The sequence below is a fragment of the Ovis aries genome, chromosome 6 (genome assembly GCF_016772045.2).
Source record: "Ovis aries strain OAR_USU_Benz2616 breed Rambouillet chromosome 6, ARS-UI_Ramb_v3.0, whole genome shotgun sequence".
Taxonomy (NCBI): Eukaryota; Metazoa; Chordata; class Mammalia; order Artiodactyla; family Bovidae; genus Ovis; species Ovis aries.
The window spans coordinates 84310592-84323173 of NC_056059.1; the positions used below are offsets into that span (position 1 = coordinate 84310592).

Sequence of the window (12582 nt, forward strand, 5' to 3'; positions counted from 1 at the left end):
GATGCAATAAACACCACTTAAGTACTCTGGTACCCAATTTCTGCCAAAGATAATATCTTGCAAAGATGTTGTAAAGGTTAACATCGTCAAAACTATACTACAATATCATAGCCAGGATATTGACATTGATGGTGCTAAATTACAGAACACTATCACCACAAAAATTTATCACATTGCTCTTTTATAGCCACACCTGTTTTCTCCCACTCTATTCCCTTCTTGCTGCTGCTGCTGCTAAGGCGCTTCAGTCGTGTTCAACTCTGTGCGACCCCATAGACGGCAGCCAAGTTCCTGGCAAACACTAATTTGTTTCCCTTTCTGTAATTTTGTCACTTCAAGAGTGTCTTGCTGCTGCTGCTGCTAAGTCGCTTCAGTCGTGTCCGACTCTGTGCGACCCCATAGATGGGAGCCCACCAGGCTCCTCCGTCCCCGGGATTCTCCAGGCAGGAACACTGGAGTGGGTTGCCATTTCCTTCTCCACAAGAATGTCATATATTCATATAAATAGACACATACACTATGTAACTTTTTGGACTGGCTTCTTTAAGTATTCAATTTCTTTATTTTTGTTGAGAAGTATTCCATGTCATGATGTACCTGAGTTTATTTAACCATCACTTGTTGAAGGATACCTAGGTTGTTTCAGCTTTTGGCTATTAGAAATAAAGCTCCTATAAACATTCATGCATAAATTTTTGTTTGAACACAACTCACTATTTGTCTGAGATAATGACAAGGAATGCCACTGCTGGGTTATATGGTAGTTGCATGCTCGCTTTTTTTGAGAAATTACCAAAGAGTTTTCCAGAGTGAATGTACTATTGTACATTCCCACAGGCATTGTATGAGTGATTCAGTTTCTCCTCATTCTTGCTAGAATTTGTTAGCCATCTCATAAGTGTGTAGCAATATCTCATTGCAGTTTTAAGTTGTATTTCCTTAATTGCTAATGATATTGAGCATCTGTTCATGTGCTTATTTGCTATCTATATATTCCTTTTGGTCAAATGTATCTTCACGTTTTTTCTCCATTTTCTGAATGGATTGTTTGTTTTCTCACTGAGTGTTGATAGTTCTTTTTATATTTTAAACTCTAGTCATTTGATGTGTATTTGCAAATATTTTTTCCAAGTGTGTAGTTTGTCTTTTCCTCCTCTTAACACGTTATATTCGGAGAAGGCAATGGCACCCCACTCCAGTACTCTTGCCTGGAAAATCCCATGGACAGAGGAGCCTGGTAGGCTGCAGTCCACGCGGTCGCTAAGAGTCAGACACGACTGAGCGACTTCACTTTCACTTTTCACTTTCATGCATTGGAGAAGGAAATGGCAACCCACTCCAGTGTTCTTGCCTGGAGAATCCCAGGGACGGGCGAGCCTGGTGGGCTGCCATCTATGGGGTCGCACAGAGTCGGACACGACTGAAGTGACTTAGCAGCAGTAGCAGCAACAGGTTATATTACACAGAGAAAAATTTGAACACTGATGATGTACAATTCATTATTTTTTCTTTTTATGAAACATGCTTTTGGTGTCAAGTCTAAAGAACTCTACGTAGCCCTAGATGCCGAAGGTTTCCTCCCATATTTTTTCCTAAAAAATATGATCTTGTATATCAGTTTGGAGACAGTTGCTATCTAATTGAGTCTTTCAATATGTAAAGATGATTTCTCCTGTACCCTTGGAAGTTTGGGACTGCCGGCCTCTTCAGTTCCAATTTCAGGATATATAAAACAAACCTGTGAGTCTCACCATGTTGTTGGGCCCTGAGGTCACTAGCCAGTCTGGGCTCTTCTTATATCTGTTTTATTTGTAACACTTAGGGGTCTAAACTGTATTCAGTGAGAGAAACATGGAAAAGTGTATCCAGTCCATCTTCTTAGAAGGTAACATTATGTATCCCTTATTGAATATTTATAAACCTTTTTTTCTCCTACCTTTTCATCTGTTCTCAATGAAGTTATCATCTCACTGATAACTCAGAGTTAAAACTTGGATGTTGTATTCCATTCCTTTCACTGTTGTGTCTCATATCCAGTCTTGCTGCTGCTGCTGCTGCTAAGTCGCTTCAGTCGTGTCTGACTCTGTGAGACCCCATAGACAGGAGCCCAACAGGCTCCCCTGTCCCTGGGATTCTCCAGGCAAGAACACTGGAGTGGGTTGCCATTTCCTTCTCCAATGCATGAAAGTAAAAAATGAAAGTGAAGTCGCTCCATCGTGTCCAACTCTTAGCGACCCCATGGACTGCAGCCTAGCAGGCTCCTCCATCCATGGATTTTCCAGGCAAGAGTACTGGAGTGGGGTGCCGTTGCCTTCTGCATATCCAGTCTTAAGTTCTGCCAATTCTATAAATATAATCTTTTTGACATGTTTATTATTTCTAATATTATTTTCACGATTATATTTCATGTTTTTAATTCTTCACACTTGGACAGTTGCAGTTCTTTCCTAACTGATCTCTTTGCTTAAACTCTCCCCACTAGTTCATCTTACACAGTATTATCGGATAAAAATTTTGGAAAACAGAGCTTTGATTACATGTCTTTTATGATTTAATGGATTTTAATGGACCCTTTACAAGTACCAAAGCACAAACTCTTTAACCTAAAACTAATCACTTTTAATATGTATTATATTATAAAATACTCAAGCTGAGCATGTGGAATTCTGTGGCTTCAAAGGCTTAAGTTCCTGGGAAATGAAAGGCAGCCAGGACAGACTTGAAAAGAGATAGGAGAGTTGCTCTAGCTATATGCACAGTTGGACTCTTAGGAGTATGTAAGACAAGTGGGATTTCCAAAAGCCCATAACAAGTCTGAGCTTATTTGGGCTTGATGGTAGCTTACAGTGCTCTCTGGCAGTCTGTATTAGTCAGAGTTCTCTAGAGAAACATATATATTATGAGGAATTGGCTCATAGGCAATTATGGAGGCTGAGAAATCCCACAATATGCCATTTGCTAGCTGGAGACCAAGAGAGTACTGTCATTCTAGTCAAAGGCCTGAGAAATGCACTTCCAGTGAGTGTGAGGGCAGGAGAAAACCAATGCTTCAGTTCATCAGCCATGCAGAGAGAGAGAATTCACTCTTCCTTTATCCTTTTGGCCTGTTTAGGCCCTCACTGGATTGGATTATGCTCACCCATATTGGAAAGGGCAATGACTCAGTCCACCAATTCAAATGCTCAGTCCACCAATTCAAATACTGATGTCTTCTGAAAACATCCTCACAGAATCCAGGAATAATGTTTAAACAGATATCTGGGCACATGGAATGGCACAGTCAAGTTGGCACAAAATTTACCATCATATAACCTCAGATGAATAATGCCAGACTTTAGTCAGGACAGTAGTGTCTGGTTTGCAGGTGTTGAAAGCCATGGGTACAAGGATTGTGTGCTCAGTTGCGCCTGACTCTTTGTGACCCCATGGACTATAGCTTGCCAGGTTGCTCTGTCCATGAAACTTTCCAGGCAAGAATATTGGAGTGGGTTGCCATTTCCTTCTCCAGGGGTTCTGTACAATAGAGATCTGTACAGAATAGAGAAGCAGATTGGGAATTCAGTCACAAGAAGTATCAAGGGAAAGATATGATGCAGAAAGCATAGGGCAGAAATTCAGGATTCATCTCAGGTATACTGGATCTAAATTGGCAAGATGAATTTAGAACTTCACTAAAAAAATCTGTGGAGTCTGGTCAGCTATTAGGATGCCTCTTTTGATGTAGAGTGTCAGTCATTCTAGTTAATCTAACAGGTAGTTCAGGCAAGTAATTGAATTGGCTCACTAGAGGCAGTGTTTTAGCATTAATCATTTAAACTTAGTGTTAACTATCAAAAATAATTATTGTAAATTATGTTTTTTCCTTTTTAGAGATTAGAAAATAAGGATGATTCATTTGGAAGATCATTCTTAGTTCATGGATAATTTTGTGGCAGTGTCTCTTGTGGGCCATTGATAGTGTCTTTTAATGAAATGACTATTAACAAGTTTTAAATTCTTTTAAATATCTGGACAATGTCTAATAGCTGTATCATTCAATAACATATATTTCAAACTTGCATTTGAAAAATAAGTTAAATATTACTTGAAACAAATTCCTGGCTTTATTGAAAGACGTTTTGAATTGCCAACAGGAATAGTGCTCCATATCTCTTGGTAAACATGGAAACATATTCTCTGCAATAAAGTCAACAATCAGGAAACAAGGGTATCTGAGAAGTCAAAAGCTATATCAAAAGATATATCAAAAATATCAGCTCACTAAAGCTTATATAACTAAATAAGGAAGCTCAACACACCTTAATTGAAAGGCTATTTCATTTTTCCAATTTTAATATAGAAATTACTATAAAACATTTTAAGATATTCTTAAATTTTAAAATTTAACATTTTAAGATGAATTTGAAGAAGGTAGGAGGAAGAACAGAGAAAATAAAAGTGACAGCAAGAATTGAAATATGAAAATGAACAAATATGAGAGCTCAAAACTCCTATATTGGGGCTTATTTGGTGAAGGCATTAATATCTCTTCATTCCCTAAATGCTTTGAGGGCACTACAATATCTACTCTAAATTAATGGATGTCCATAGTTATGTCAAAGAGGAGGTGGTAGGTTTGAGAAAGATTTTTGTAAAAATATAATTTTAAAGAGAATTTTTCTGTTTTGTTAAAAAGATGAAATATAAACTCTTCAGGATCCCAGGGATGGGGGAGCCTGGTGGGCTGCCGTCTATGGGGTCTCACAGAGTCGGACACGACTGAAGCAACTTAGCAGCAGCAGCAGCAGGAAATTTGCCTATTTAGAAAGACTTATTTCAAAGAATTGTCTATGGTCAAGGTCTTATACTACTGAGACTATTTTAAGAGATACTTTGCAGATAAAACATGTTTGTGGAGCTGAAGATTGCTTCTTGGTTGAGAAAGGACACCGTGGGAGGCAACATACTTTGAAAAAATGTCTTCTAGAGTTTATCTAAGAATTATTGGATAAAGTTGCTTAAAATGTGTTACAAATGAACCTATGCAGCATCTCAGGATCAAGCCGCATGAAAAAGGTGTGTTCTATTAACATGATTTATATCTCAGCATTAGCCAGTTACTCACAAATGAGTGCAAGACCAGAGTTTATTCTTCTTGTAAAACCCTTAATAGTGGGTCAGGATGACCATCCTTGTGTATGAATTTCTATTAGTTCTACGTAATTTGAGTTTTTACTTTAACCAACTATGATTTAGCATAAGTATTTAAAATATTTTTCATGCTTAATCAGTAGATGGTTAAGTGTAGCAGTATGTGCAAGGCATTTTTCTGCAGGAAATAATTACTTTTTAAAACAAGTTACAGTCATATCCTTAAGTATGCCTATTAACGTCATGAACATTCAACTTTATAAGGCATTTTATTAAAAACCTCACTTCAGCTTATGAGGCTATTTTTTTGTTTTTACAAAAAATGATTTTGATTTTTCCTTCCAGAGCTTCCAGGAGAGAAACACAATATGGTCATCCTTGCAGTTGTGTAGTTGGTACATCTAGCGTTACATTTTCTTCTTAGCTCTTGGCTTAATAGTTTACGGCAGTGATAGTCAAGTGCATCATATTGTGAGCTCGACTTGCTGGGTGATATATCACTTGCAATGCTCTACCTGTTTTTTCTTTCTTTGCATTAAAATTTTAATTACATGAACATAAGTATCATATGTATGTTCTGTTTTGATTCTTAAGCTGTGAAACAACAAGATCATGTAAACATGACCTTATAATTTACAAAGGACATTATAAAAGAAAAATTGTGTTAACTAATTATAACTATTGAGGTTATCATCTCTATTTTTAAAATAATGTAATATTGTTTAAGCATAAAGCATAAGTGAATATAAATTTAGGGGTTTGGGAATGCATAAAATCTGTTACCACTGAAGCCACCTGAGAGTTTTTTCAGAAAACTCTTCTATCATGGGTGGGGGAAAACTATATGTTATTTTCTAGGTTTTACACTCATTGGTCAATTTGAAAACCCTCTGATCTAATAAGTTTATAATTGATGGAGAAAATGTTGATCTCTCACTGAAGAATAAACCATAAATACTGACTGTTAATACCTAGGACAGTAGTTTCAAGTGTCATTTTCTTGGAATTCATGAGTAAGTGGGAAATTAAATCACATATTATCATCATACTTCTTAGTAATTAAGGCATTCTTTACATCTTAAATCTGGGGATAAAATGTTTGCTAGAACATATATGTGCCAAACTTGCCATCAGTCTTTCTCAATTGGGATTTTGGAAGGGGATTAAGCTCAAAAATCCCAGGTGGCTTTTGTTTTGATGAAACTTTTATGCACCTAAAATATCATCCAGATGATTCAGAGTTTCTGCATATCATTATTCTACATGCGCTCTTCTAAGCATAATAATATAGAAACACTGGATATTGTATTCAGCAATTCATTGTAGCTTAGAGCACTGGTCAGTGATGTCTTTTTCCTCTGTGTTAGCAGCTTGTATGAAAATGAAATCTACAACCTTGACATACTTAGCAAGTGCTAGGCAACCCAACTAACCAGGCAGGAATAAGGTCAGGTTATTCAAAAAGATGCTATGACAGCAACCTTGGCTACCTAAATAAGCTTTCGTAAATCCCTAAGCCAGAGATCCATTTATGTGGTGACCAGTGAATATTCATAATCTCTTTAAGTAAGAACTGTCTTGAATGTGAGCTTTGTGTTAAGTCACTTCACTGTGATTTTGGAGGCCTAGCCCGGTTGGCTTCTGAGTTTGATCTTGCACCTGTGAACGCCCAGTCAGTTTCATGAGACATCTAGCTTCTGATAAAAGGTGATGGGAGGAGAGAGAGGGGGTTTCTAGGCAACAGGTGGAGGCTAAGACCGTACCAAAGCACTGTATGTACTTAAGTGTATTGCACTTACCAGTCACTACTCTTCAGAAACTTGTAGGATGCACTGTAATAAATAAAACTACAGAGAAAAGACATAAACCTAGAAAATACTTTCAGAAAGTTCATTTTCCTGGGATCCTATGTAATGTTCTTAAAGTCTGGAGGAATACCAGGAATATAATGCTATTTCTTAACTACATGAGCTCATGTTTTTAGCAGATGAGTTTCCAAAAATATGTCCTTGGTGGTGAATTCTCTATAAATTGGAGAACTGCTTTATTTCTCTGTGATTTTGTTTTGAGGTCATCAGAGGTTGGGTAAGCTATGTGAGAAGGAAGGCTCTACAACAGAGCATCTAATATAACCTGAGGAGAGTCACATTTCAACAACATGACGGCTTTTTATCCAGGAGAAGCATATTCAGGTTTTGCTTTTTGATTCTTTTGCTATTCCAGACAAATGAACACTTGGAGTAGATGTTTTTCCACAAACATTTAGTCCTTTCTGTAGGCTGGGGATACTTTTTTTCCCTTGATCATATTTGTTGTAGCAGAGAACTGATAGCCTAGCTTAGATGTGCCAGGCATTGGCTGTACTTTCATCAAGACCAGAGAAACACTGATTATCCTGGGAATGGAGAATGTGTGTCCCTGTCTTTTAGAAGCTGTCTTCCACAATATTGACACATGACCAAGAACAAGAATTAGACTATACATAAGAGTGAAAGAAATGAAATCCACTAAAGGCTTATCAAGAAATAAATTTGCTGTTAAGGAGATTTAAACTCGATTTCTGGAATTTGGGAGTCTAGATTCTTGAGACATCCAAAAGAACTCAGGGAGAAATCATGACCCACAGAAACAAGCCATAAGAGTTCTAGTTTAAGATTGCCTTGTTTTGCAAAGAAAACTTGGAAACCAGTGTTACTCTCTTTGGGTACTATTAGATACTCTGTCATAGAGCCTTTCTCCTCACATAGCTTATCAAACCTTTGATGATTTCAAAAACAAAACCGCAGAGAAATAAAGTAGCTCTCCAGTTTATAGAAAATTCACCACCAAGAATATATTTTTGGAAATTCATCTGCTAAAACCATGAACTCACATAGTAAAGAAATAGCACTCTTTGGCACCCTGATATTTGGGTTCACACAAAGAAAACTTGGGACTCATATTTGGGACCATGATAATTTGGGACCATGATAGCTTTCTTTAAAAAAAAATCTATAATTAAGTAGTTTGATTTCAAGAACAAAGGAATAATATTAAAAATTGATTAACACAGACCTTAATTACTTTAACAGTGGTTAAAAGTAATTACCATTATCTATTAAATGATAATTAAAGAGAGCAGTATTATTTTCAATTGCACAACAAAGCACCACACTCAAATTAAAAGATGAAAATTACTCTGCCCCATACATAAAAAGACTTACCTGAAAATCTAAATGAAGAAGAATCTATACATAATGACCCAGTTTTTCCCTTTAGCTTCTGACGTAAAATGGTTTCAATCTTATCTCGAAATTTTGCAGAAGTATTTGTATAATAAGATTTAAACTTAAGCACGATGTGTATTATCACCTTTCCTTTGGCTCGACTGCAAAACAGAAAAAAAATACAAAGAAATTGTACTTTATTACGGAGTCTCTATCATTTTTAGTGGAGTCATTCTATCCTTTGGTTAGCAGAGTTCCTGGCAGTTTTCCAATTCCTTTAAAGGGAGTGAAAATGGCCCTTTGTTGGCATAGTGAACAGTAAAGAGAAAGTGATTCAGACTCATGGAAACTGACTTTGTATTCTAGATCTACCATTTGCCAGTTCATTGACTACAGCAAGGAGTACTCTACTCCATACTGTTCATCTCTATAATGTGTGCATGCTCCGTTGTTCAGTTGTGTCCGACTCTTTGTGACGCTATGGACTGTAGCCTGCCTGGCTCCTCTGTCCATGGAGATAGAGGACTATTCTTGCCTTTTCCAGGCAAGAATACTGGAGTGGGTTGCTGTTTCCTTCTCCATCTCTATAATGGGGATGATAATACCATTTACTGGGTTATTGTAAACACGACATAAGATAATGTATGTAGAGGTGTTTTGAAAAATCTCAGAATGTTATGGGACAATTATTTACTAACATAAATGTATCTATGTTTCATAAATGCACTATGGACCTTGTAAGAAGAGCCAGTAGCAAATAATGAAATGAAATGTAACAGGTAAAGATGAGAGAATCATTTATAGTTTTTTTTTTTTCTTTATTGGTGGAGGCACAATTGCAAGACTGGGTCAAGTTCTCTTACTGTGAATATGTGAAAAGTTTACTTTTCTTTGGGCAAAGCCAATCACAAACATAGATGGCCTAAGGTCTCTTTCTCACCCCAGCCTTTAAAAACCCTATGGTGCTTTGTTTCAGGGAAGGTAAAACAGTTCTGGCTTCTCTTCTCTGTTGCAAAAGACTTGAACATTGTCTTCCTTGTCTGTTCAGTTTTGTCTGGTGTAATTTGTGCTTTGACAGCCCTGTGATGGGAACCATGTTGGCATGTTTATTGGAGGAATAACAGCAGATCTGCGTGGATATCAAGTGTTACATGAGGATGAGGGTATGAGATGAAGTCAGAGAGCAGCCAGGTCATATCAGGTAAGGTGATATATTACCTGATTTGAGATATTAGCTACTCCTGTGTCAGACATTCTGTACCTGGTTCTATTATCTTATCCATTCTTTCTTATATTGAAATCATCATCTCATTTTAAATTTGCTTTTTGGTTTTGTGCCTTTAAATGAAAAACAAATCCATTTAACCCTTAGCTGATACTCTCCATGATATGGAACTCTTGGTTCTGGTTTAATAATTTTCCAGCAGACCTTGAATATATTTTTTATATTTGAAACTGCTAGTGGTTTTGAAGCCCTAGATTCAAACTTTTGATTATATCCTATACAAAGACATTCTGTTAAATATAAGATATGAAGGCAAAGGAAAATTTTATTTTTTGTGCATTTCAGGCTGCATTACATACCTTACTTGGACAACATGGGATGTGACATACTGTCTTCTCAGTTTCGATCCATGAAATGTTTCATTTATCTGTTAAAAGTATTATGAATAATGACTTATTTTTTAATTTTCATTGTAGAGAACTTCAAATATATGTGAAAGTATAGAAAGAAAAATGAACCCGGCATACCCATCAGTCAGCTTCACCAAATATCAATAAATGACCAAATCAGTTTAATTTTACTACTACCCATATCCTAGGAATTAAATAATTACTTAATATCATCAAATACATAGTGTTCAAATTTCTCTGGATCTCATTTTAAAAAGAGATGCAATGTGTGTTAAACATGTATTTTTTAAATTACCTTTATACTGGCTCAACTAATTCACAAATATTCTTAAATCAATAAATTGTGTGACAAAGTGAGGCAAAAATATTTGCTTCCTTCCTAACAATATGAAAGGAAAGAATATTTTTCTCTTATTTTGGAGAATTAAATTCAAAGGTTCACCTGATAGAGCTTATCTTCCATGTTCAGACTTTTGGTGAACATCAATGCCACTAAACAGAAGTGTCCCCAGAAGGAGGAAATGTTTCTAGTTTATTTTTGTACTATGGAAGCTCTTTCTTCACATCTGGACTGCAAACCATTTTTCCTGATCTTTCAGTTATGTGCTACTGGTAGGTTCAAAGCAGTATACATGGAAATCTCTCAGAGAAATTTTATGTAAGAGTCATTTCCTCAGCTGTTCTGGATTTAACCTAATGGATAATTTATTACAACAGGATCTTCACAGAGTACAAGACAAAATTTGCACTGTCCATAGCTTTTATTTTGGCAAAGATAGTGCTTCAAAAATAGTCACTTATTATTGGAATTGCGGAGATTTAATATATCTTTTTTCTCTGGCTCCAAAGCAATTGAAAGTATTCATTTATTCAATAATATCTACTGAAATAAAAGTACTAATTAATTAGATAGATCCATACTTTCTAGGAGATTCAATGAAGGAGAGAGATAATAAGCACACAAAGAAATAAATATATAAATATGATAACTTGAGATAGTGTTAGGTGATATTGAAAATGAAAAATAACATAATGGAGTGATTCAGGGGATACTGTTTGAATGATAAAATAAGATCCTTTTTAAGACATTTGATTGAGACCTGAAAGATGCAAAGTTGATAATCAAGGGGAGAAGAATATTCTAGATGGAGTGAACAGCAGGTGATATAATCCCAGATAAAAATGAGATTAGTATTTGAGGGAGAGAAGTAAAGTTGTTGTGACTCAAGTAAAGTGAGTAAGGGAGAGTGTCTAAGTTGAGGTTGCCCTGGTAAATAGCAATGCCATTACAGAGAGCCTAATTGGATAAATTTGGATAAATTTGGATTTGGTAATAAATTTGGATGTTATTCCTAAATATAATGAATGGAAGAATCCTGACAACATGGTAACTAAACTATCCTGTATTTTTCTTCAATTCTCTATTCCAATCTGCCACTCCTGGGGGGAAGGTGGGATTGAGTTTTATAGAAGTCCTACAAACAGGAAGGTGATGAGAAACCGTTTCCCATGGGTCAGGGAAGAACCTAGAGAATAATCTGAGTCCTGTGCAAGGACAGAATCATAACAGGCCCTGGGAAGATCCTGGCTGACAGAGGTTTGTGAATATCCAGGGATAAGTTTGACACTGGACCATGAGACTGTGTTTCCATGGACCAACAGAGGTCATGAAGGAACTGCAAAGGGGGCTGGAGCTGTTTTGCTCCTGATACTGGGAGAGTACTGGGTAGAAAGTGGGAAGCTGGAAGACTTCCTCCCGGGTCCTTGGTGAGGCAGGAGGCCTGCTGCCTCAACTTCAGCCTACAGGATTTAAGAACATTCACCTTCTATCTTGTAGGATTGTCTCCAATAACAAGGCAGTGGCCTGAATACACCAACAAGGAAAAATGATAACACAAATAAGGAAACCCAGAAGCCAGAGAAAGGAAATAACAGATTAAGTCTCATGAAAACAGAACTTCTGGAGAAAACAGCAATGACAAAAACAACAATGACAAAAAAAGCACTCATGCCAACATTCAGGTAGGTTAAAAAAAGACGATATAGTGTTAAGAAGCACACTTTTCAATATTTAGTGAGTCAATTTAAAAAGATGAGTGTCATTCTTGAGATACAAATTTGTGGCCTAAAAGGCCAAAAATAATATATACTCTAAATAGTAAAATTTAAAAAGAAGAAAACAAAGAGAAACAAAACAAAACACTTAGATCATGATTCCAAAAGTGGTTATGAATAATAGAATCTTGAAGAGAGAAAAAATTATAGTAATATAAGTAGTAGGACAAAGAGGTTCTGAATTAAAGAAAGATCAAAATCTGCCTATTCAAAGAGATAGACTGAGTTTCAGGCAGATTTGATATATCAGAGGAATATTTTCAAATTTTAGACACAAAGAAACACTTCTACCAACTTCAATATTGAAGTTATATTGTTGGCCAAAATCTTGGCTTCTCTGCCCACTGAAGCTGAATAAAAAAATATGAAGACAGGGTTTGTAGGAAATAGAAAAGTGGCTTTAATTCTCAGCTGGCTGAGAGGGGAATACAGTAAGCTCATGCCTTAACAACTGTGCTCCCCTCCATAAGGAGTCTAGGGGCTTATATCAGTTGAA

General features: G+C 36.4%; 1 protein-coding gene and 1 long non-coding RNA gene across 3 annotated transcripts in view; one reads left to right on the forward strand and one right to left on the reverse strand.

Moving 5' to 3' along the window:
* The window catches only part of LOC106990528 (uncharacterized), an 84102-nt gene that overhangs the window by 62035 nt on the left and 9485 nt on the right, over positions 1-12582 (forward strand). The window contains exons 4-5 of one of the 2 annotated variants that reach the window (XR_009601053.1): positions 9385-9537; positions 11809-11993. This is a non-coding gene — a long non-coding RNA (uncharacterized LOC106990528). The remainder of the gene's footprint in view (positions 1-9384; positions 9538-11808; positions 11994-12582) is intronic. The other variant, XR_001434841.4, reaches the window with a different exon arrangement.
* The window catches only part of LOC114115323 (transmembrane protease serine 11C-like), a 64515-nt gene that overhangs the window by 21464 nt on the left and 30469 nt on the right, over positions 1-12582 (reverse strand). The window contains exons 4-5 of the mRNA XM_027971032.3: positions 9921-9988; positions 8334-8497 (exon numbers count right to left, since the gene is read on the reverse strand). Coding sequence (XP_027826833.2) covers positions 8334-8497; positions 9921-9988 — 232 coding nt within the window. The remainder of the gene's footprint in view (positions 1-8333; positions 8498-9920; positions 9989-12582) is intronic.